The 24,702-nt window shown below is 44.6% G+C and overlaps 1 protein-coding gene across 1 annotated transcript in view; it reads left to right on the forward strand.

Annotated features, from left to right (window-relative positions):
* Positions 1–24,702, forward strand: part of UST (uronyl-2-sulfotransferase) — a 280,713-nt gene that overhangs the window by 186,210 nt on the left and 69,801 nt on the right. Inside the window, exon 5 of the mRNA XM_005884691.2 lies at positions 1,784–1,937. Within this exon, the coding sequence (XP_005884753.1) occupies positions 1,784–1,937 (154 nt within the window). The remainder of the gene's footprint in view (positions 1–1,783; positions 1,938–24,702) is intronic.

Below are 24,702 nucleotides of genomic sequence, written 5' to 3' on the forward strand. Positions count from 1 at the left end.
CACCATTGGAGTCATTTCTTTATCTTTGTTTATATTCTTGTCTCTGAAGATTCTCTTGAAAAATGCAGAGAAGCTGAGGACAACATTGTACGAATAAATACGCAAAAAGGATTGGTGCTGTGTGTCAGCTTTCCTCCTACAACTGAGCCCTGTGATTTTGGTAGTAACATGCAAACTTATAAGCCTGCATGCAGGCATTCATTTCTTCATGGTTGAGCAGCTACTATGTGCCATGTACTGTACTCAGTGACATCGTTCCTGGCTCCAGCAGGTCCACAGTCTGACGGGAGAGGCAGATGTACACACAGTGTGCTAGAGGCAGGGCTTGGAGGCAGAAGACAGAGGGATGGACGCTGGGACACAGTTAATTGCTGAAGAATGTGACTGGGATTCTGGGCTGGTTTTGAAAGGCGAAGAGTCTGCCAACTGGGTAGAGGTGGGAGCAGGTTATACCAGTTTGTTTTCTTGGAGCTCTTTCTGACCCCTGATGGAATGTCTAGGCATCCTCATCAGAAGGTCACAGGGTCACAAGGCAAGAGAAGCCTGTGGGTCCCTCAGGAGGTCCCCAGGGCAAGAACTCTGTCCAGAGCCTGGAGTGTTCTGTTTAGGCTGCTCATGTCATGGCTTGCAGGCCGTTCAAAGAGAAAGGAGAGGGACCTTACGAAAAATTCAGCCAACCTCGTCATTTTGTCTTGGGAAGGCCTAGCTCTTGGGCCAGCAGTCAAATCATTTGTCTAATTCAATTCCTTTGTGGGAGGAATTTAAAAGGAACGCCTATATATTTGCTGTATTTTTATCTGCAATCCTTTGCCGTCACTTGAGGATAACGATGCTGATTTTTGTTGTGTACCTGAGATTCCTCCCATTTACATGTACCAATTCCAGGATCCTCTGTCCATGGTTTGGAATACAGAGTCTGGAGCCAGACCACCCAGGTTCATATCCTGGCCCAGTGACTCACCCGCTCCCTGCCTCAGTTTCCCCAAATGAAGGCAGGGATAATTATGGTTCCTACTGTATTGAGATGTTGTGAGGCTGCAGTGAGTCGGACAAATAAAGTATTCACAAGGTAAATGGTGAACGTTTAAGAAATGTTGACTCCCTGATCCACATTCGGCAGAGCACCTCGCCTGAGGCCATCGAAATTAGAATGTAGGGTATGTCCTGTTGACCTGCAAGATGATCAGAACGTAGCAGTCAGTTCAAACACTCACTGAGGCCTAGCCAGGTGCCTGTGGGTCTGTGCCTGACCTTGGGAATGCAAACTCCAGTACAGCCTGGTCTGCTTCTCAGACCTACAACCTAGTAAGAGAGTTGACAAATGAGGTCATTTTTATGAACAGTCCCAGCAGCCTCTTCACAGGTCCCCAGACAGGCTCTTTCTGCACGATGATAAAGTGCCTGTCGGGAAACTGCTTGCTGATTGCATTGTTCACTGGTACCTTAGCACACGGGTCTGATGATAGCATGTTAACCTAGAGCAGTGGTTCTCAACCTTCTGGCCCTTTAAATACAGTTCCTCATGTTGTGACCCAACCATAACATTATTTTCGTTGCTACTTCATAACTGTAATGTTGCTACTGTTATGAATCGTAATATAAACATCTGATATGCAGGATGGTCTTAGGCGACCCCTGTGAAAGGGTCGTTCGACTGCCAAAGGGGTCGAGACCCACAGGTTGAGAACCACTGACCTAGAGGGAGACGGTGTCTGTCTCAGTGGTTCCTTTCCCTCCAGAAGTGACGGGTTTGTACCCGCCTCTGTGTTCGTGTGCTTGTTAGGTTTGGAGGAGACCAGCCTGTCTACATCAACATCATCAGAGACCCCGTCAACCGGTTTCTGTCTAACTACTTCTTCCGTCGATTTGGAGACTGGAGAGGGGAGCAGAATCACATGATCCGCACGCCCAGCATGCGGCAGGAGGAGCGCTACCTGGTGAGTCCTGTTGCGGCCAAGAGGTGGTTGCCCCCCTGCCCTGGGAGCAGCTCCTGGGGCTGGGAAGCTCTCCCTGCCTGCCCATGGCATCCCCATGGCACCTCCACGGAGCCTATGTGACGAGGGCTCTTCCTTGGGGAGGAAGTTTTTGCCAGTGAAACACTGTTCCGGATGACCCAGATCATAATGAACTCTTTCCAATGACTTTCCAATCTTGCTGTCCTCGGCTTGATGTTAGCGCTAGAATTTAGTCCCAGAGCAGAAATGATCTTTCCCTGTGGGCATCGCTCTCTGAGGGTCGCAAAGCATGTTCTCAGACCTCATCCCATTCAGTTCCCATGACAATCCTAGGAGGGAGGGGTGCTTTCAGGCGAGGACTCTGATGTTCCAAGAAGATGTGGGACTTTCCCAAGTTGGGGCCCCCCGGTAAGGGGCACAGCTGTAACTGACTGTCTCTGGGTCCTCTTGACTTGAAGGCCAGGGTTCTTTGCTCCACAGCACAACAAAATCAGGCCACCTCTGCAAAAATGGTGTGCCTTTTCTGCACTGTGTTTCGGGATGCTCAGCTCCAGAGAAATGTGGGTTTTGACCTCAGTCATTATTTCCAGGGTGCTGCGTTGGAAACAAAAATAGAGGGAAGACTTATGTATCTTCCTTTCCAGAATTAAAAGGAACATTTCTCACTTATTTGTGACCTAAACTGACAAAAGCTTACTGAGTAGCTGAAAGCCTGGTGTTAAGGAGGCTGAAATCCTGGTCTCTGTGGGCGAGAGAGCCCTTTGGGGTCACGCAGACCCATGCTGGGCTGTCAGCACAAACAAAGAGAGAGGAGAAAGTTATGGAGGGATCAGCGCACATCTATCTCCACTGCTGGAAATGAGCACTGAGCCTGCACCCCCTGCTGAGGGGGCTGTGGCAGTATCTTGGTAGCTAAAGAAAGTAGTAGCATTAGTCACAGTTCTGGTACAATGTGAAAACTTCTGTTTTCTCACTTAATTTTTTAAAATGTAATAAAGGATGTGTTTGGAGGGTGGGAGCACTTTTGGATGATGTGGAGTCTTATCCAGTGCTGCACATAGTTTTTGGATGAGCCAAGAGGAGAAACCAAGGCCTTTCCCTCACTGCTCAATGTTTGCTCAACTACCCAATACTTCAATGAAATAGTTCGATGGCATATTTTAAAAGTGGTTTTTAGTTTTGATGGCAAAAACCCTAATCTTTTCCTTTAAACTGCATGTTATGAATATGGCTATATATTTTCTATTCATGATGAGTGTGTATTCAGAGTACAGAACCACTGGCTGAGGAATAATGTTGACTCAGATCCTCTGTTTCTACTGGATCTTGATTAGCATTTACATCATCTTCTAAACGTACAGATCATAGTCCACTGAATCAAAATATATTTCCAGATTTCTGACTCAATAGCCATACTCAGAAAATTAGAACCAAGTTATAGCAGAAGATGCTGGAAAACCAAAGACATGGAAACGAGTCTGATGAATCCTGCTCTTCAAGCATTAAAGTAGGTAGGAAGTAAATCCACAGTCTACCAGAAGATGAAAGGTGATTTTGAAAAATGAGCAAGTGGAGGGACCGTCTGGAGATCCAGAATGCCTGGGGGGTGGGGAGAGGCTGTTAATGAGGAGGTCAGGGAAGTCATGGAGGATGTGTAGTTTGAGCAACTATCGGAATGAGAGATGAAGTTGGATACTGGTCAGCCGTAAGAGTATAGCTCCAGGTGAAGGGGGCAGCTGGGGCAAAGGCCTGCAGTAGGCACATGACATGTATGGCTCATTCAAAGATCAGTATGGGAGAGCAGTATGGCTGGTATAGAGCGAGGGAGGGGTAGGGAGAGGGAAGTGGCAGGTGGTGAATTGGGAGAGGTGAGAGTTGGAGACAACAGATCATATAAGGCCCTGGGAGTCACTGTGGTTACTGTAAGTGGGTTGGGAAGTAACATGAATGACCCCAAATGGAACACACTTTAATCAGTGACTCCTCCTGAACCTCCACTGGAGAGCTGAGCCCTTCTCACAGTGGGAAATGCATCATCCCATCACTCTCAGCAGTTCCCCCCTTCTCTCTAGGAGTCAGGACTCCTCCCTACTTCTCTAGACCTGCATGTCGCTGACACCCAGATGCTTGTCCTGAGAGTCTCACAGGCTCCCACACTCAGAGTTTCCAGGGGGCTCCAGAGTAAATGTGATTTATGTGATGGTGACCTTGAGTTGGGCAGTGCACAACCTATACCACTGCACATGGAGGTCCAGATGTTCTTCTGTGCTCCCCCCAAGGCTCTGTTTTTTGTTGTTGTTGTTGTTGTTTTTTTTGGGGGGGGGGGGGCGTGTGGTAGTGTCTTAACTTCTCTCCTCTCCTCCCAACAGTCTGTCAGCTCTTTGAGGACAAGGTAGGGTCAGAATTCCATCTATGTCCCTGGTACCCAGATGAAGTGCTGAAATAATGGAGACCTCAATAGCACTCTATTTAGTCAATAAAATAAACAATGACAACAGAACATGAATGTAGGAGTTGAGAGAAATTCTCTAGATTGTTCTACCCTGTCAAGTTTTGCTATCCTGTAAGTCACTCCACATAACACAGTCTTTATACATTTACACAAAGAAGTTGTAATCATTAGGCAGAGAAGTTGTAAACATAAGAGGAAAAGAATGCTTTAGATTCTTTTAAAAATATCTTTTTATTGATTTTAGAGAGAAAGGAAGGGAGAGAGAGATAGAACCATTGATGAGATAGAAACATCAATCGGCTGCCTCCTGCACGTCCCCCTCTGGGGATTGAGCCTGAAACCTGGGCATGTGCCCTGACTAGGAATTGAACTGGATACCTCTTGGTGTCTGGGTTGACACTCCTCCACTGAGCCACACTGGCCAGGTGGTTTAGATGGGTTTTTTTTGAAAGCCCATAGAATGTTGAAAGTTGGAAGGGTGGTAAGTCTTCTATTTTGAGAGGCTGGTAGCTGGCTTTATGGTGCGATTTGAGAGATTCCAGGAAAATTTCCCCCCCTGGAATTCTACCCTTAAAGAGATTTGCAGGGGCCCCTTTCCACCTGTAAGCACTGCATCCTGGGAAGGGCCTGTGTCAGATGGGCTCATCAGATCATTGCTTGGCAAGGCCTCAGCAGGAGAGAGTGGACTCCTCAAAGCAGCAGAGGCAGAAATCAGGGCGTAGGGGGTGGGGATGGGGGGGCCTGAGGGACACGTGACTCCTTTATGATCTGGCCCCAGCCTGACCCGGTTAGGAAGCTGTTTTCTTGTTCAAAGGATAGTTTGTTTATTTGGAAGAAGGCAGTCTATTGCCTTTCTTTTTAGTAGATGAAACTTTTTATTTCATCTCCCATTAAACCCTTGAAATAAAACGGCCCCCTGTCACAGCCTGTCCTCATTTTGGCAAGCCTGGGTGGTCAGTTGTTTGCCTCAAAAGAGGGTGTTGTTTGTGTCTCAGTGGGGTGTAGGGCAGCTGTGAGGAGACCACTGTCCCCTTGGGGAGGCCCTGCTGGGGTCGAGGGCCGGAGAGGGGACCTACAGGGTGTCCCCTCTACCAAGCAGGCAGGCGCCCTCTGGGCGCCGTGCCATGAGGCCTCTCCCTTGCACACTGTATGCACAGAGTCATCGGGGTGGCCCGAAATGGGTCTACTGACGTACCCGCATTATTCCAGATCTCAGTGCTCTGAAGCCACTCGCTTTATCCAGTTGCCAAAAACCAGGCAGCTCTGCTCCTGGCCCTGAGCCTCGCAGAGCTGCTTAGCATACAGCTGAGAGAGGCCAGGGCCTGAGCCCACTCAGGGGGTGAAATAATATCATCTTGTGATGCTGGGTGGTTTGGGAGAACATGGAAAGGGGTAAAGGAATCCCAGGATTTGCAGGGTCCCTGGAGGCCACAGGTGCAGGAATGGGGCCTGGTTTGAGGGGTGGCTTCGGGGCCCCACCAGGTGTGGAAACCAGGCCTCCTGATTCTACAACTGTGTTGTTTGGTCACTCGGACTTTATGTTGGACTTTCTGAATGGTAAAGGGGACCTGGACTGCGCCAAGTTTCATGCGTTTTTGAGCAAAATAATTTTGTCTGACACCATCTGTACATCCTATAAAGACATAGCTGTTATAGAAATGGTGGTGTGTGGTTTTTTTTTCAAATGTGCGAGCATCTTATAGCTGTTCTCCATATTTTCTGGAAACAATTAGATTTTCTACATGTTTCCAATTCTTTCCAAACTATTCTTCATTTGTATTTTCAAAAAAAATCATCTTCACATGAATTCTTGCTAGAACGGATACTAATTCATCTTTTAGCAGCCACAGTGTGAAAAGGCGGTTCTCCTAGGCCAGTGGTCGGCAAACTCATTAGTCAACAGAGCCAAATATCAACAGTACAACGATTAAAATTTCTTTTGAGAGCCAAATTTTTTTAAACTTAAACTATATAGGTAGGTACATTGTTATTAACTTAATTAGGGTACTCCTAAGGCTTAGGAAGAGCCACACTCAAGGGGCCAGAGAGCCGCATGTGGCTCGCGAGCCGCAGTTTGCCGACCACGGTCCTAGGCTCATTTCTCTGAGTTCAGAACCGGAAACCCGGCTCGGGTGCCCAGGTGGCTGCCTCCCTCTTGGTGTGAGAATGACCAAGTGAGGCAGATCCGAGCCCAGAACACTTGGATGTGCCCCAGCCCGTGAGCCTCTTCTCCAGCTGCAGTCCAGGCTTCTTTATTCCCAGCTGAGAAATACCTGGCACCCCAAGCCCAGCTGATGAGAGAATGAATGACCGCTAATGAAAAGCAACTGTTGTGACTTCAGAGCAAGGGAGAGCATCTCATTCCTGCTGAAGCCTCTCTCGCTCCCAGTCACTGAGTTTCCCCGAAAATGCATTTCTTATGCTGTCATTTCCACTCAGTCAATGACACATGTGTGGCTGATGCCTGCCATTCACTTAAAACCCCGGCCTTAGGAAGCACATGCCCCCAAATGTCAAGGTGGGCTTCTTACCTGAACTTCCTGCCACTTCTCTGTTGGATCTCCATTGGAAGAGCGGGAAGAGAGAGAGGAAATTTTTCCAGGGAGAAAACTGCCACTGGGATACTGTTTATTCAGCTTGGCTATAAAGATGGAAAGTAATGCATGTTTAAAAGAAAAGATGCGTAATTTACAGCTTCTTACTTCATAAAGAATTCAGTGAATCATGTTGGCCCAGTTGGATTCTGGAAAAGCCTGAAACGTGTCCAGAGTCAGGGAAGGTTTGCAGAAAGCTGTGCATTTCCATCTGCTTGAAAGTTTTGGGTTTTGAGGGTTCTTTAGCTGTGGATGTATATATATATATATATATATGAAATACTCGTTTCTGGAAATTTCCACTGTTCTGACTGGCTGCTGCCATCCTGTGAATGAAACCTCAGGCTGTGCTTCTGTCCCTAATGCATCACTTTTCTTAAAGAAAACAAATAAGGGATTTGGATGATCTGCTTTTTAAGTGTTTTAGCAATATCTGTGTTTTCCACATCCTCGAAGGTAAAAAAGTAATGTTCTTTGTCTCCAACTGGTTGGCATTTGGTTTATGGTTGGAGCCTGAGACAGTGGCCTGGGTCATGGTGTGCTTAGGTGCCCTTCTCAGCTGCCCTAGGTGATTCAGCCTCTACGGACCTTACTGTTCTCATCTGTACAATGGGGCCATATTACCTACCTTGCTTCTGCAGGAGAAAAAATTGAACACTCTACGCAGAAGTGCTCTGGAAGCTAAAACTCTCCTAAACATGTTTTGGCAGGACGCTTCCATCCTTGGCTCTGTCAGTGGCTCCATGTGACCTAAAGGGACCGTTTTTCCGATGAAGGTGGGGGTTCTCTTCCCTGGGGAGCAGGAGCTGCGCTTCTCATGTGGCTCAGGCCATGTTGGGCCGTGCCCTGAACCTCAGCTCCACCTTTGCCGAGATCTCAAATGGCCCCGCTAGACCCCATCCCCTGGGCATTGGTTTCTAAGGAAACTGCTTCTCTTTGTGTTCCCAACAGCTGGAGATGCGTTTTTATCCCTGCCTGCTGGCATGCATTTGTCCCGAGTTTATTTACTTGGAAACCTAAGCTGGAGTAGGCGCAGGGTTGTAAAGCTGAGGAAGTAGCACAGTCTCACCCCCGGGGGTGTGGGGGAGAAAGGTGCCAGGGGCCCGGATGCTCTGAAAGACAATGGAGCCCCCACCTGAGAGAAGTGCCCTTGAAATTTATTTGTCCTGAGGTGTGTTGAAAGCAGGGTCCCAGGTGTTTTAGAACCAAAGAACACTCTGGGGTTTAGCAATACTTGGGAGCTTCCAGGAAACACATAAGGTGATGCCTGTGGCAGGAAGCGAGGCAGGAGGAGCTTAGGAAACAACAAAGAGATTTTGGAGAAAAGGAGAGTCCCGAGGGAGCAGCCAGCTTGGAGCCTGGGAAGGAGAGAACAGAATGCCACCAGCCACCACCTGAGAGGCCACCAGGTAACCACAGCTGCGTGGGTGGCTTGCTGTGGGTTAGCATGCTTTCCCCAGGTGAGCTCATTCACCCCCACAGCATCCCTGTGTAGGCAGTAGAGCTGATTCCTTTCTGGAGGCAGGAGGGGATGACCCGTGTCCTCATTCTTTTGGGTGGTTGGCAGAATTTGTGTCCTGTGGTTGTAGGACTGACATCTTATTTTCTTGCTGGTCATTCGCTGAGCACCATTCCCATTTTCTAGAAGATCTACATTTCCTAAAATGTGGCCCCCTTCCTCCATCCTCTAAGCAACCAGTGGTGGGGTGAGTCCCTCATGCTTCAAATCTTTCCTCCTTTTATCTCACATCCATAAGCCAGATGGGAAGGGTTCTCCACTTTTAAGGATTTCTGTGACTAGATTGCCCCCCGCCCCAGATAATCCAGGATAATTTCCCCATTTCAAAGACTGAACCCTTAATCACATCTGCAAAATCCGTTTTGCCACACCAAGTCCTCCATTTACACATCTCAGGGATCAGTGTATGGACAGCTTTGGGGCCCATTATCTGCCTACCACGGTGTCACCAAGGACTGCTTCCTCAGCAGGGCCTGAAGGGACTGTGGCGGGAGTGTGAGCATGACAGGCATTTTGAACTTGGCCTGTCCCATCCACAGATGGAGAGCCCACATCTGCTTCCCATCATGCCATGCTGCCATGCAGTGGCGCCAAACTGTGGTATTCCTGTCCCTTGTCTGAAAAACGAAGTGACCACTCATACAGCTTGTTTTTCTCCTTCTACTAGTGACCCATTCATCCACCCATTTTTTCATTCACCGTTCATTCATTTCACTAAGTATTTATTTAGTACTTTCTGTGTGACAGGCACTAGAGGAGGAACTGGAGATAAAAATGTTGAGCAAATATAGATTCTGGGTCTGTCCTCAAGGAGCTCAGACAGGTATTAACCCAAAACTGCACAAATGCATGTGAAATAGATGCTTCAACACATCCTATGAAGCTGAGAGACATGGCACTGTCCAGGCAGAGACTGGGGCAGGTGGCAAGTCTCTGGGTCAGAGAAGTGATGGTTGAACTAAGACCTGAAGGAAAAGAGGTGAAGGAAGAACATCCAGACACAGGGAACAGCACATCCAAAGGGCCTGTGGCAAGGGGGACACGGTGAGCATGGGGAAGAGCTGGGGGGGGGGGGGGGGGGGGGGAGGAAAGCCCTGAGTCACTCATGCGGGCAGGCGGGGACAGGCCCCACAGAGCCCCCCAGGCCCTATTGAGGAGCACTGAGGAGGCCCTAATGGATTTCAAACAAGGAGGCATGTTTACCTGGGATCCTTGAGCTTTTACATTGTGAAAGCAGTACTTCAGCTACAACATACAGAGTAGAGGGGTCCTGAGGGCAGCCTGGTTAATTCGAGGCTTCTGCCGTGATCCAAGTGCAAGTCAAATCAGGGAGCTGGTGTTTATGGAGCACTGGCCCCGTTCCAGGAGCAGCTCTGGGTGGGGGCAGAGGCGGGGATGGGGGAGCAGTGACAAACAAGTGCAAGACGCCTCACTGTCCTCCCAGTGGCTAACTGCCTGGCTCGCAACACAAGGCCCGAACTTGAAAGGCCTAACACAACAAGGAGAGGGATGATGGCTCAGTGCAGCAGCACCAGGGTTGTCATGGGTTGGGGGACATGTTTAATCAGCAAAAGAATGATGCAGACCCTCACCACCTGAGAGTTCAGGTGAGGAAAGAAATCAGTGGGAGTTGGGGTTGTCAGGGGAAGCTTCCCAGCTGAAGTGGGCACTCAGTCTTTAGGGACAAATGCAGATTGAGGCAGGGGTAAGGGTCCAGGGGCTCCGGTAAGCGGAGTGTCTGTGAAAAGCCTGAGAGACAGAGGCTTGCTCTCTGGTGAGCAGCCCAGCTCAGCTGGAACGGAGGGCCCGGGGAAGCCAGGAGCTTCGGGGCGGCGAAGCAGTTCTCCAGATGTCCCGAGGAGGGGAAGCAACTGGGCCGCTGGCTGCCAGATCAGGTTCGCCTGACCTGCTTTCTCCACTGAAGGTCCCATCGGGGGCATCAAACCCAGGCCTGCAGAGCACAGCCAGGTGCATCCTGCTGGCTGCCACCTGTCAGCTGAGCTCATCTTCTCAGGACCCCGCCCTCACTGTGAGTCACTGGCCCAGCCGGGCCGGCCGCAGCTGCCTCCTCTCTGGGCTCAGCCTTGTACCCCTGCTGGGACAGGTGGCTCTATTTACCAAGGCGGTGCTGCTCAGCCTGGCAGCTCATGAATCACCCAGGGGCTTTAGAAACTACACATGCCTGTGTCCCACACCCAGGGGCTCTGGATTAAGTGGTCAGGGGTGCAGCCTGGGCTTTGGGAATTTTTAAAAGCTCCTGAAGTGATGCCAACGTGTAGCTAAGAAAAGGTTGAGCCACTGAGGAGTGGCGCCCATCCAGTCTGGGCTGTATTAGCAGGGGCTGTGTTCACTGACAGACACACCTCCCGAATATCTTCTAGAAGCTTACTTTCTGTATCCTCTGCCCACTTGGAAAAAGCTACATTTGCCCTCCCCTCAGAAAAGTTTCTATTTGTTAGGCTTTTAATAGACATGTGCAAATAAATGTAAGGTTTCCTGTACATGTCTTAAGTTAGGCTTTCTTCTAATTTGGAGTGGGTAATATTTTTTATACAGAAACCAAAGAGTATATTATACTGTGCATTTAAGATCTCGCTTCAGGAAGCTGAGCTTTTGGCAATGAAACAGAGAGTGAACACTTTAGTAAATAAAATATTTTAGCATGAGGCCGTATTTTTATTTAGTCGGTGAAGCATTGGAAACCCATTGCCATCTCTTCAAAGAGACACGTGCCACTCTTTAAATGCAGGCTAGTTCATCCAGAATACATATAAATGCTAAATTCAAAGACCCGTGAAACAGAACCACATTTTACATTTCCTGCAGCCAGGAAATAATGTTTAAAATAATGTTCTTTAAATGCAGTCAGGGAGCTTGCTTTCAAAGAAGCTGTGGAGTGAAGTTTCATATAAATTGCAAAGCTAATGCCTCAATTGATATGTGTTAACATTTTGAATTTCAGACTCTGTACTTGTTTCTCAGAACCTGCCACACCACTATCGTTGTCCTCCATTTGCTTTGCCAAATTTTAATTCTTTTTTCTCCACTTAACTGTTTAGCATACACAGCAAAAAAAAATCCCCAAAGGTGGAATCACCTCCAAACATGTTCTTAAAAAAATATTTTGCAAAGTCTGAAGACAGATAGGAAAAGTCAGTGAAAACATCTAAGAGATTTATTGGAATCTCAGCTTGAATTCAAATTGCAAGTACTTATGAAAGTGTCAATATTAACACGAAATAGCTGGCAGTTTTTCTAATAAATGTAAATTGAATTAGCTAGTGTGTGATTGGAAAAATGCTTGCTTCGCTTAGGCTGTCTCAAAACAAGTCTCGGATCTGTTAGCTATGGCAGCCTTGCCCTCTAATGGCTGGAAATTGAAGGGCAAGACCAAGTCTTTTTTTTTCTTTCTTTCCTAGTTTTATTGACATATCTCTCTGTATGACTAAATACTTTTGACTACAAAGAGGATAGAAACTAAGAAGAGGGAATGCCTGACCATTTGGCACCATATCAAAGCATGGGGCACATTGTAGACATTAGAATGAACATGTCCTTACAAGGCGACAGCTAATAGGGGCAGAGGGATGGGGAGCCCACGCATGCTCAGTGCCTTGGAGCTTCAGGGCCATCTCCCACAGAAATACATATTATACAGATATCTGATCTCCTGAAATGCAACGGAAAGGTCCAAGCCATCATAATATGAAAAAATTTAAATGCCTGTGAAAGTTATAGAATAATCAAGCCTGCAAATTGGGAAGGGCCTGGCGCATGATCCGCTGGTTCTGCAGAGCACACTTAGCAAAGCACTTAGTTCCCTTTCAGGATCGACTAATGAGTGTCACAGACATGTGGTTGGGCAGGAATCTAATAAGAAGTTTGATTTTATCCCATGTGACATTTTCATTGATTTAGGAAAGCGGCCAGGGATGAATAGGTCAGCCAGCTCTAGGCATGGGCCATGTTTTCTCTGACTCTAAACCCTATTCATGGTTGAATGAAAGAATTGTAACCAAAACCTACACAGTTGTATGACAAATACAGCTTTAAACAAACAGTTCTGCATGTCATATTGCAAAGTTAAAACACAATAGAATTGTATCAACATTTAACTAGATGTTTCTATACTTGTTCCCTATGAAAGAGGAAGGTAACCCTGGTGTGACTTTTATAGTAAGATGGCTGCCCCTTCGCCACCTGTGAACTTAAACACTCACTTCCAGTTTTTAAACTCTGCATGTCATATTGCAAAGTTAAAACACAATGGAATTGTATCAACATTCAACTAGATGTTTCTGTACTCGTTCCTATGAAAGAGGAGGTAACCCTGGTGTGACTTCTATAGTAAGATGGCTGCCCCTTCCCACCTGTGAACTTAAACACTCACTTCCAGTTTTTAAAATAAACAAACCTGTTGGAGACTTAGAGAAGGAATCAGCAGATGCATAAAAGAAAGTTACCAAGTTCAGTAAGAGATGGAGGAAACTTTGATGATAGTGAAGCTCAGATATAATTATGCCATTACATATCTGATCCCTAGAAATAAAAACCCTGCAAGATGAACAGAAGTGACCTAAACCCAGGCAATCAGATTAGCTTCGACCAACTTTGATTACTGTTAATCTTTATTTCTCCAGGTAATTATTATTCCTTGTGGATTATATTTATTTTTCACTTGTTAACATATAGCTTCGTAAATCCTTTACATTGTTTCATGTTTGTATAGGTCTTATATTTTTAACTAAAATGTAATTCTCTCTGATAATAGGACATGGTCTTTTATAACCTTAGCACCCCTCACCACTCCCTGGGTGACATCTGGCCCAGCCCCCAGGTACAAAGTGTACAGAGAATAGTGATGTTTGCCTCTTCTCCCTACTTGCACACCCAACTTCAGTATAATTTGAACACCTATAGTGCTGGGAATAGCTGTGTAAGGTGGGTGTGTGTTCCTACTTCCTGCTTCTACCCCACACAGAGATATCCATCTCCTCCTCTGTTCCCTTATCAGTGAATGGTACCCCATCTGGTCAGTCATCCCCACCTGCTTTCTCTCCCTAACCCCCCAACTTTCTTAGCCAGCATCTTAGCCTGGAATCCTCCTGAAAGGCAAGGGTTTGGGACAAAGGTGTTAGAATTTGGACAGTGATCCCAGGACTGGAGTAATGGAGAGAGAAACAGGGAAGGACAATACAAAGGGGTGTCCTCACAATGGTCACTCCTGGGAAACCAAGGCTCAAGCCTGCTAGGACTCTGTGAGGACAGTGTAGGATTCCCAGAGAATTCTTTCCTGCTCGAGGAAAGAAAGAGGGGAACATTTATCCATTCATCTCATCCTTCGTTGTCCAGCTTGCCCCATGAAGCCTTAACTCCCCAACATCGGGACTATGCACACGTGTGTGCCACATGGGTTCCTATGGCTGCCCCACGGGGAACAGAAAGCAGGGATATGTCCAGCTGCCGCGGCAGGTTGCTCTTGGGTTACCTCTGCGTGAATCTTGTGGCTGCAGCAATAGCTGGAGGCAAAAGTGGCCTAGAGGACACGAGGCAGGGCGTGAGTGTCGAGCTGTAAAACTTGTTGCTTCTGTCCCCTTAACTTCTCTCAGATCAATTCTTATCAGTGATCATCAGTAAAGGTCTCTCACTTTTTACCCAGATATCTGCAAAAGCCTCGTGCACGATCAACCTGTCTCCAGTTCATCATCTTCTAACCCATAGTCAAAGTATTCGGTGAACAAATCTGATATCGCCATTCACCTGCTTAAAACTCTTATTTCCATTCCCTAAGTGTAATATTAGCTATTGATGCTATTATGATAGTATCATTGTTATTTGATCAAAACATATACATCTGTGAACCTACAATTATCTTATTAAAAATTTCAGTTAAAATACACATCTCAAGCATCAGAGAAGGGGTTGGTTAGTCAATGAATAGAGTAGGAAAAATGGAAATGAGAATGTGCCTGTTCTGGAAAGAAGATGTGAGAAGCTTGGTTTGATTAGCATTTATTTGGGAAAGCAGTAAGTGGGGGCTGGAGGGATAGGTCCAGATTATTGGGAGTGAGATCCACAGAAAGAACTTGAGAACTCATCACAGAAGGCAGGAGTCACCAAGCTTCTCAAGCAAGGAATTAAATGACATTGTGAAGTGCTGCTTTTAAGTTGTGTTACACTGAGAAAGACCTTCTTTCCTGTGAAACTATTTTTTAAAACTTTCTCCATAGTGTCTTGCAGGGTTTTTATTGTAATTCATATTGTTTAAATTAAAATATTTGATCCATCTGAAATTTATCTTGCTGTCAGGTATAGCATATCAGTCCAGGATCTTTTTCTCCCAGATGGCTAACAAATTATTCCAACATTTATAGAATAATTCATCTTTTCCACACTAATCTAAAGTGTCACCTTTATTATATAATAAATCCTTATTTTTGGAGGAATCTCCTGTTTGACTTTTTATTTTGTTCCATTGACCTGTGTCTTTAGGTAAGTAACAAACAATTACATATATTACTAGAGGCCCAGTGCACGAAATTTGTGCACGGGTAGGGTCCCTAGGCCTGGCTGGCTATCAGGGCCGATTGGGTCCTTCTGGCTGTCAGCCAAGGCCTTCCTTCATTCTGCGCCAGCCCCTGGTGGTCAGCACAAGTCATAGCGAGCAATCGAACTCCCAGTCTCCTGGTCAAACTCCCAAGGGGACACTTTGCCTATTAGCCTTTTATATATATAGATATGTGTGTTTTTACATGTGTAAACTAATATAGAATTATGTAATATACATTTATTATATACTATACAATAATATCAGTAATACAATTGTGCAATACACAATAACTATTATATAATATGTAATTTATTTCTGATAGGGTCTAATCTCTTCTTATTAATCTTTCCCTCAGCTGTCCTAACTCTTTGTCTTTGTTAATTTTTTCATAGAAACTTAAAACCCCAGCTTGTTCAGTTCCCCTCTCCCCACATACATACCCAGAAAACCCTATTGATATTTATTGAGTTCACATTAAATTTTAGATTAATGAGAATTGGCATCTTCATATTATGTCTTATTATTTGAGCATGTATTTTGCTTTTCCATTTATTCAGAACTTCTGTTGTATCCCTTGAGAGTGTTTTAAAGTTTTCTTTATTTAGAGCTGGCACGGTTCTTAAGTTTGTCTCTAGGTGTTTTATCTTTTGTTGTTGTTTTGCTATTGCTGCATATTAGTATACTGTGATTAATTTCAGTATATTATTTTTAACTTAACCACCTCACTGAATTCTCTTACTGATTGTCCATAGATTTTCAGGAGATTCTATTGAGTTTGCCAGCTAATAATGATAATCTTTTCTTTCTTTTCTCCAATTTTTATAAATCTTGTCCAACTATTTTTGTTAATATCTCTACAACAATAATAAATATAATGGTGATAAGAATTGATTCCTTATTCAAGCCAGCTAATTGAAATAAAAATTAAATTTCCAATTCTGGACTTTTGTTCATTTCTAGTTTGGTTTTTTTTTTCCTACTATAATGTAATGTTTAAGATCCAGACTTTTGGGAATTTCATTTCTGGGAAACTATATGCAGCATAAATCTCAGTATCTAATGATATAAAACCCTAAGGAAAAAGACCAAAAAAAAAAATCCTTAACCCTCCACCATTACCCACTTGTAACTTAGATGTCATTAATAACCCACCAACCCCAGAGTGGTTGCATGCTCAATAGCCTGTTTGGCTGGCTCTGTGAGACAGAGCTATCATGCTAGTAGGAAGTTCAATATTGGAGTCCTTTCTGGAGGTCGCTGGGCTGATGTTATATTGTTCCTTTCCTCATGGGTGCGGTTTTTCTGGCAGTCAGTTCCTAGTGACCACATTTAATAAACTGTAATAAATGCAAAATAGATTTATTACTCACAATTTTGCAATACAAAGGAAAGATGAAAAAAACAATTAGAGGCTGAAGGTAGAATCAGATACACATTTTGCTTTGCTTTTAATTATGAGCGAATGTAAAAATCAAGATCATCCTTGGCTAGGTCCGGCCAGTCTCTAACACCAAGGCCACGTGTCTTCCCAACTCTTTGACCCTTCTGGCTGTTACAGAAGGACTGAAGAGGCCTTTGAAGTGAAGCTGAGCACGCCTGACTTTGGAAAGGTGATGAATCTTTGATGAGAACTCTGTACTTTGAGAGATTTCAGTCCATTCATTTAAATACAAATGTGGGAGTAAATAAGCCAACATCCTTGAGAGGAATGTAGACTGTAGACACTTGGGGGGGACTGTGTTTCTTGTTGATGTTTCAGATTTGAGAAGCACTGTGGGAGAACGTCCAAGCCACACCCCCTTTTTATCATGCCCACTCCTAGCCCTTTGTGGTCGCAAACCTGCTGGGTAACGGAGACTGGCATTTCTCCTTTATTTCTGGAAACTGAGTGAAGTGAGGGAATAAACCTTATCATCTGAACTGTAATAACTCTGATCACTTAATACATATCTGTATTAATACATATGTGACTTAATACATATCTGAGACTTTAACTTTGTCGTTTCCAGCTGCTCCCTTCATTACATTTATATCATTCATGTCAATTAGTGTGTGACTTTCACCTTTATGAGCAAACCCCAAACATGAAAGCCCCGGTAATTCTTCATTTATTTGGAATAATGGGTTCTGTTTCTGGCCCTTCATAGATGGCTCCTCCAGTCTTACAATATATCTTTTTAAAAAAATATATTTTATTGATTTTTTATAGAGAAGACGGGAAAGGGATAGAGAGAAACATTGATGAGAGAAACGTCAATCAGCTGCCTCCTCCACACCCCCTAACTGGGATGTGCCCGCAACCAAGGTACATGCCCTTGATTGGAATCGAACCTAAGACCCTTCAGTCCACAGGCTGACACTCTACCCACTGAGCCAAACCGGTTAGGGCCTCACAATATTTCTTACTTTCCATCAATATTTTGGCCCTATGTCTTCGCCAGGTACTCACGTTCAGTCTCCTTTGGGTACCCTGTAAGAGTTTTGCACAGTCTGTTTCATGCATCTTGACTATTCTACTTTTGCTCAATCTGATCACTTATGTTATTTAAAACTTTTGAATAGTATACACATGTCACCAATTGACCATTCTCTCATTTTTTTAAAAAAAAGTTCTTCACCTCCTCAGTCCAATCTGTACCTTTTCCCCTTTAAAATGTCTCTCAGTTTTGCTCAATATGTCTCCTTTGCCACTGCCAACACCACAGGCTTTAATGGTTTTCAACTCTCAGCCACCTCCTGACTGATCTCTGATCCCAGTCCCTCTCCCTCCTCTTCACCCTGCACAGTGCTGCCAGGTTCGTTTTCCAAAGCAGCGTTTCACATCACGTCATTTAATTCCTTGCTCAAGAAGCTTGGTGACTCCTGCCTTCTGTGATGAATTCTAAAGCCCTTTCTCTGGCTCTCAAGACTCTTAATAATCTGGACTTATCCTGCCAGCCCCAACTTCCTGCTTTTCCAAATAACTGCTAATCAAACCAAGCTTCTCACATCTTCTTCCCAGACCAGGCACATTCCCATTTCCATTCTTTTCCTTTTGCTGCTTTGAAGTTTCTAGGAGGGGCAAGCTGGAAAGCCTTCCGTTCTCTCTCTCCATCCATAGCCTATCCATCCTTCAGAATCTCATCTCCAGTCTCTCTTGATCCCAACCTTTGAGGTGCTGCCCCTTTTCTAGAATTCCAGTTTCTCGTGTGCTCTGCCTCTTGAGTTCACACCATGTTCCAGGTACTGTTTAGTACTTGAATTTTTAATTTGATCCTCACAATACAATCTTATGGGGTTATTATATTATTATAATCTCATTTTATTTTAATTTATCTTTATTTTTGAAAGTCTTACAGATGTCCCTCTTTTCCTCCAGTGACTCCCTCCACCCCACTCCCACCCACTACTCCTCCCTAGGCCTTCACTCCACTATTCTCTGTGTCCACGGGTTATGCATATATACATATCAGTTCTATTAGATGGGGAGTCTGATGTTCAGAGAGATTAAGGTATTTTCCCAGAGTTAAGTTACATTCATGAAGTGATGGAACTGGGATTCAAACTCAGGCAATCTGGTTTCAGAGGCCATGTCCCTAACCATTATGCTGAACAGCCTCTTTTTGTCCCATGTGCCTCTCTCATTGTTCCCGAGTCTGCAGCCTGACTGTCAGCTCCTAAGGGCAGTTAGAGTCTTCCCTGCTTTGTATTCATCCCATTCATTGCTTTTGGAGCCCATTATGGAGGAAGGTTTTAATAGAATCCACTGCAAACAGGCAGAGAACTCATCAGTGGTATTCACCAGCTTTTCTCAGCACCTAAAACAGAACAAACAGACAAAAAAACAGGGTCTGACACATAGTAAGTGCTCAAAGATTATTTGCCGAATAAATGACTAAACGGATATTTGATTGATTCACAGTTTGGCAAATACACAATCATGTTGATGTATCCTTCTCAAGTTTTTCTATTTATATAAATTTTCATATCTGTATTTTATGTACAAGTCTCTCAATTGTCTCCAGGCCAGTCCTCATGATTAAGCTGGTGTTTTTTTCTAGACTACAACATGGGTGCTTAGTTGTTCTCAGCTAAGGTAGTTGTTGCCTTACAGATGTAAAGGGTTTCGGAGTTCATCTCTCTATTAGAGCTGATGAAATTAAGTTACATCAATTTAATGAAATGAGTATTTTATTACCAGAAGCAAAAAGGGACACTTTCTTAGGCAGATCTTAATAAATAGTACTTCTAACTTGAGGTCTGCAGTACTTGCTTATTTACAGTAACTAAATAAAATAGTATCATTAGTCCAAAAAAATCTTTAAAATTTAATTTTCACCAATGTGTCTTCCTTGTGAGAAAGCTCTTCTAAACTGGAAGAAGGCATATTTGTTTCATACCCTACGTCTGAAAAGGACTTTAATCTTCACTTTTCATCCAGTGTTGATTTAGTGCTTTAGATAAAGGATACCTCATTTAATCCTCTCAATGTTATTTGTGGAAGTCAGGTTTCTGCTGCACACAATCTGTATTTAATTTATTCAAAACCACAGTTAGCATTGAGAATTTTGAAATGCAGTCAAAATAAATGATTTTACATCAAAGGCTATATTAGCACCAACTTTTCAAAGGGCTTTTCTTTCGAGAAATTTAAAGCACCTCATTAAGTCTACAGTCTCCCAAAAATGTGCTATTCTCCAAGATAGCCTTATTAGTCCCATTTTACAAAAGTTGAAGCCATTCAATATCTTTACCAAGAGCTATTGGGATGGAATCCTACTGGGTGGGCCCTTGACTTATGATCCAACCATCATTGGTAAATTGGAAGGAGAAACTACACACAAAGCAGGAAGGAAAATGACCAGCCAGGAGGAAGCTAAATGTAAAATCAAGATTTGTCACAGGTCCTTTTTAACATGGAGTTCCAGGTTGTTGGAGAAAAGTAAGAAAAAACCCCACACCAAACATACCTCAACTAGTCACTGACTGTCCTTCAAGGGAGAAATGTAGAAGTTAGTCCTCATCATGATGCTGTTGACTGCAAAAGCTAAGCCAAATTGGGGGTTATCAGAGAAAATGAATTTAGGAAACAGGATGTCAGGAATAAATTTATGAAGTACAGGAAGGTCTGAAAAGGTGTGTGTTAAGTTCTAAAACAAGCCCAGAAATGATGGATATCTCCTAGATCAATGGTCCCCACCTTCCTAATGCTGCAACCCTTTAATATAGTTCCTCATGTTGTGGTGACCCCCAACCATAAAATTATTTTCGTTGCTATTGCATAACTGTAATTTTGCTCCTGTTATGAATCATAATGTAAATATCTGATATGCAGGATGTATTTTCATTGTTACAAATTGAACATAATTAAAGCATTGTGATTAATCACAAAATCAATATGTAATTATATATGTGTTTTCCGATGGTCTTAGGCGACCCTTGTGAAAGGGTCGTTTGACCCCCAAAGGAGTCGCGACCCACAGGTTGAGAACCGCTGCCCTAGATGTTTCCAATCTACTGTTCACCAATCTACTTACTACAACAGCCTAGTTCAATCTTACACCTGTCCAGAAAGGGAAGACACAGTTACGTCAAGCCATCCAAACTGTGGGTGAACCCTTATCATCTCCCCCCGCCCAGCCCCCCACACAGGCACATATACACAAACATACAGATGCTCAGTCACACCCTCAGGGACTGAGATTTAAAGCTTTTTTAAAAAATAAGTTAAATCCTTTTTCATAGGTCCTTTTTAAAATTATAAACAAAGCTAGTAGCTTTCAAATTCTGTTGCCAACATCTTTAACTGAACCTACCCATCTGCAACTGGTTATGCACATTTTGTGCATAAATGTTTGGGCTATTGTATTATGATATGGTTGATTCATTCATTCTTTCTTTCAACAAATACTCAGCACCTACTCTGTAGTCAGCTATTTGGCAGATACTGAGAATTCAGTAATGAAAAATACAGATGTGATTTCAGCCCTCATGGAGTGTATAATCTATCAGGGAAAATAGACATTAAGCAAGTAACTAGGAGAGGTGATCAGGTTGTGGGAACAGTATGTACACAGGTCAAGAGTCCCAGATACTATAAGAGTCTTATATGGACAGAGTTCCGAAAGCAGAGTACAGGGGTGAGATATGAAGATGGAAAGGTGGACAGCAGCTAGATGATCAAAAACCTTAAGAAATAGGATAAGTGTGTGGGGCTTTATGCTGAAGACAATGAAGAGTCCTCAATTGAATGAGGTTAAGTTAGGATGGGAGGATGATATGACAGGATCAGGATTTGAAATATTGTGCCAGGCAAAGATACTTGGATTAGAACCAGGTAAGTTATTTTGGTTTGGAACAGAGTTGTCATGGTGGAGGAGACTGAAAGGAATGGATAGATTAGGACACATCTGTGAGGCTGAAGGCAGAAGAGGAGTTAAGCAAGATGTGGAACTGAAGGAGGAAGAGGAGCTGAAGGAGGAAGAAGAGTTAAGGAAGATCCCAGGATTCTAGTTGGAACAATCAGATGGATAGTACTCCTGAGGGTGGGGAATACAGGCACAGGAAAAATCAGTTTCTATTTTGGAGTTTCAGATGCCTGAAGTACATGTGACTGGAGATACCCAGCAGGTAGAAGAGTGGGCTGGGCTGGATATGGAATTGGAAGTTTTCAGTATCCAAAGAGAAGACAAAATATATATTCAATGGGGGGTGAGATCACGTCTGGAACAATGGTGATGCTTGGTAATTATTTGCTGAAGCCATGGGATGAAATTAAGTATGAGGATAAAAGAGTCTGTGGGTCACCCATTTGTTAGCACTCATTGAGGAGTTGGAAGCAAATGGCACTGAGCAAGAGTCTCAAGAAGAGGACAACATAGAGATGTGGTATCACAGAACCAGAGGAAAATGTCTTGAGAAGGATTGTTCATCATTGTTGGAAGTTTCTAGGAGGGACAAGCAAAGTCAAACTAGAAAAATGTGGCCATTGGATTTAGCAACATGGCAAGAGCAAGTCATCTTGGCAAGAGCAATTTCCATTCAGTGATAAGGGTAGAAGCGAGATGAACTTGAGTGGAGAGCAAGAAAGACATGAAGAGAAGGAGATAGTGATGGGAAGGGCTGGTCTGCATCGTCCTGGTGAGGCATGCAGAGGCACGCCCGGAATGGTAGCCATAGTCTCTGCTAAAGAGGATTTTCTCCCTCAGGATCACTTATCAGGAGAAGAGGTAGGTCCACAGAAACTAAGGAGTAAGGGGATTCAGCATCACTCTTCTTTGAAAAAAATAACAATTACTTATTGAACACTTACTAAATACACAGTCCAAAGTGATCAGCATGCTAAGGTCCTCTGAGAATCAGATGCCAAGGTGAGATTGAACATTCAAAAAATTTATTGGGAGAAATGCCTACGAGGGGAGAAGGAAATATGTAGGGAGAGCCATCAGACCCCTGTCCGATCCCTGTGAAGAACAGGGAAGAAAAAATTGGGCAGGCACAGGCTCAGAGGACAGTGCAGTTCTAAGAAAGTTTCAACACAGCCAATGGGGAGTCTTCAAGGCACAGTGACTCATCAGAGGAGTCCTGTGTCTTGCAAGAATGAGCCTGCCATAGGCTCCTTGCTACGCTCAGTCTGTGGCTGAGAGGAGCCCCTGGGAAGCATGTGTTGTCATGAATGAGGTGATAGAGTCAGAGCAAAGCATCAGGGACCATTGGTCAATTACTGTCCTGTAGCAGGAGAGGGTCATGGCTGCCACACGTACGTTAGTTATCTCATTTAATCCTTACAGCATTCCTCTGAGATAGGTATCATGCCCATTTGGCAGATGAGACACCAAGAATTACAGAGGTTAAATAACTTGCCTAAATTCACACAACTAGTAAGAGACAGAGCCTGGATTCCCACCAGTGGTGTGCCAGACCTGGCTCTGAGTGGCTTTGAGCAATTGCTCAATTTTCAGGAATTGGCTGATGAGTTGACATCAAGATGGTAGCTTGAATGGTAGGCGTCCTCTCACCATGGAAATCTGCAGATGTTACAAATCAAGCTTTTGTTTGTTTCTGGAAAGGTGGTTGTTGTACAGTTGCTAGTATACCACTGATTTAAACCCAAGTCATCTAACTCTACCTCTCTGTTCCATGCAGTTGGCTTTATGACTCCCTGAGGCATTTCTCATACCTACCTAGATGAAACGTTTCTCCAGAACAGGGAAATAACTTATCATACACCTCCTTGTGGTCCCAGCCGTGCACACCACCATACCACACCACTCAGTAAGTGCGTGCTGTCCAAGGTGACGCTATTGGTAATATCTGAAATAATACAAAATGTGCTCCATACAGTTTCCACTCAGATTAATTCCTGAGTCTTACATTTATAATGGCAGACACCACTGGAAAGTGTATTTCAACCTCAAGGTGACCTTTTAGGAGGGCTGTAGCATCCATGACAGCCCAGTGTTGTGGTTGATGTGCTTCCTGCCGACTGCCACCCACAATCGAGGAGATGTATTCATTACCTGCCGGCTTGGCACGGGCAGCTTTTTGTAAAATTGTTTATCCTCCCAACTGTGACTCTCCAGCCTGGGAAATAACATCCGCATGCTGCCTGGAAGTGGGAGGGACAGAGGAGGGCCAGAGCCCTGGACCCTTCCCTCGCTGTGTCATCTGCTCCAGTGTCTGAGAACCCAGCATTTGGAGGACAACACAAGAAGGTTAGGATGGCAAGAAGCTGCCCAGGGGATTCCAGTCACTGTAGAGAGCGATGTGCCCTAAGGGGTCTGAGGTAGAAGAAGACTCGGGTCTTGGGGTCACTTCAAGCTGTGTGATATATGAGCTACGAAAACTATTTCCCGTGCACGTGAGCAAGCTGTGGCAGAAGCTTGGCTGTGAAGCCTGTTTCTAGATGAAAGCGCAGGTCTCTCAGGAAAGCAACCCCGGCCTTCCAGCAAAGCTCTTTGAAATATTTCAACATTGCGAAAGAGTCTGTAAATCACCACTTTTTCTGCACCACTTCCAAAAATGTTCCTTCCTTGCGAATTTATTTTTAAAGTCCTTTTTTGAGTGCCTACTGTGCCATAGGCCCTTTTCTCAGCAGTTGGGAAACATCTGCAACTAAAACAAAAACCTCTGTTGCTGTGGAGCTCACATTCAAGCTTCATCCCCTGCTCAGCCCTCTTGATCTTCATCGCGTGTGCATGTGTTCATTCATCAAACATGCATTCATTCAGCCAAGTAAGGCTCTGGGCATCTACTCTGTGCCACATATGGTGGTGTGAGTGGAGGGGGTTGCGGGGGGGGCGGGCAGTGGCTGGGACTGCAGAAACAGGATAGACTGCTCTGAAGAATCCATTCTGAGGGGAGAAGCAAACACATAGCCCTTGGGTTCTAACGCCAGGGCAATATCTACAGCCATTAGTGGACAGGTGAGAAGGCCATGTCCATAAGTCTTCCTGGAGGAGGTGACACCTGAGTTGAGTCTTGCAGAATAAGTGGGAGGTAGCCAGGCCGAGAGGGCATGACTCGAAACAGCTGGATGCATGAGAAGAACTAAGGTCAGCGAAGGTTGCTGGGTATAAATGGTGAGGCAGGAAGAAGCAACCACTGAAACCCAAGGATGGACAGCTAGGTGAGCCTGGACAGGGGGCCAGTTC

Source organism: Myotis brandtii, unplaced genomic scaffold (genome assembly GCF_000412655.1).
Source record: "Myotis brandtii unplaced genomic scaffold, ASM41265v1 scaffold847, whole genome shotgun sequence".
Lineage (NCBI taxonomy): Eukaryota > Metazoa > Chordata > Mammalia > Chiroptera > Vespertilionidae > Myotis > Myotis brandtii.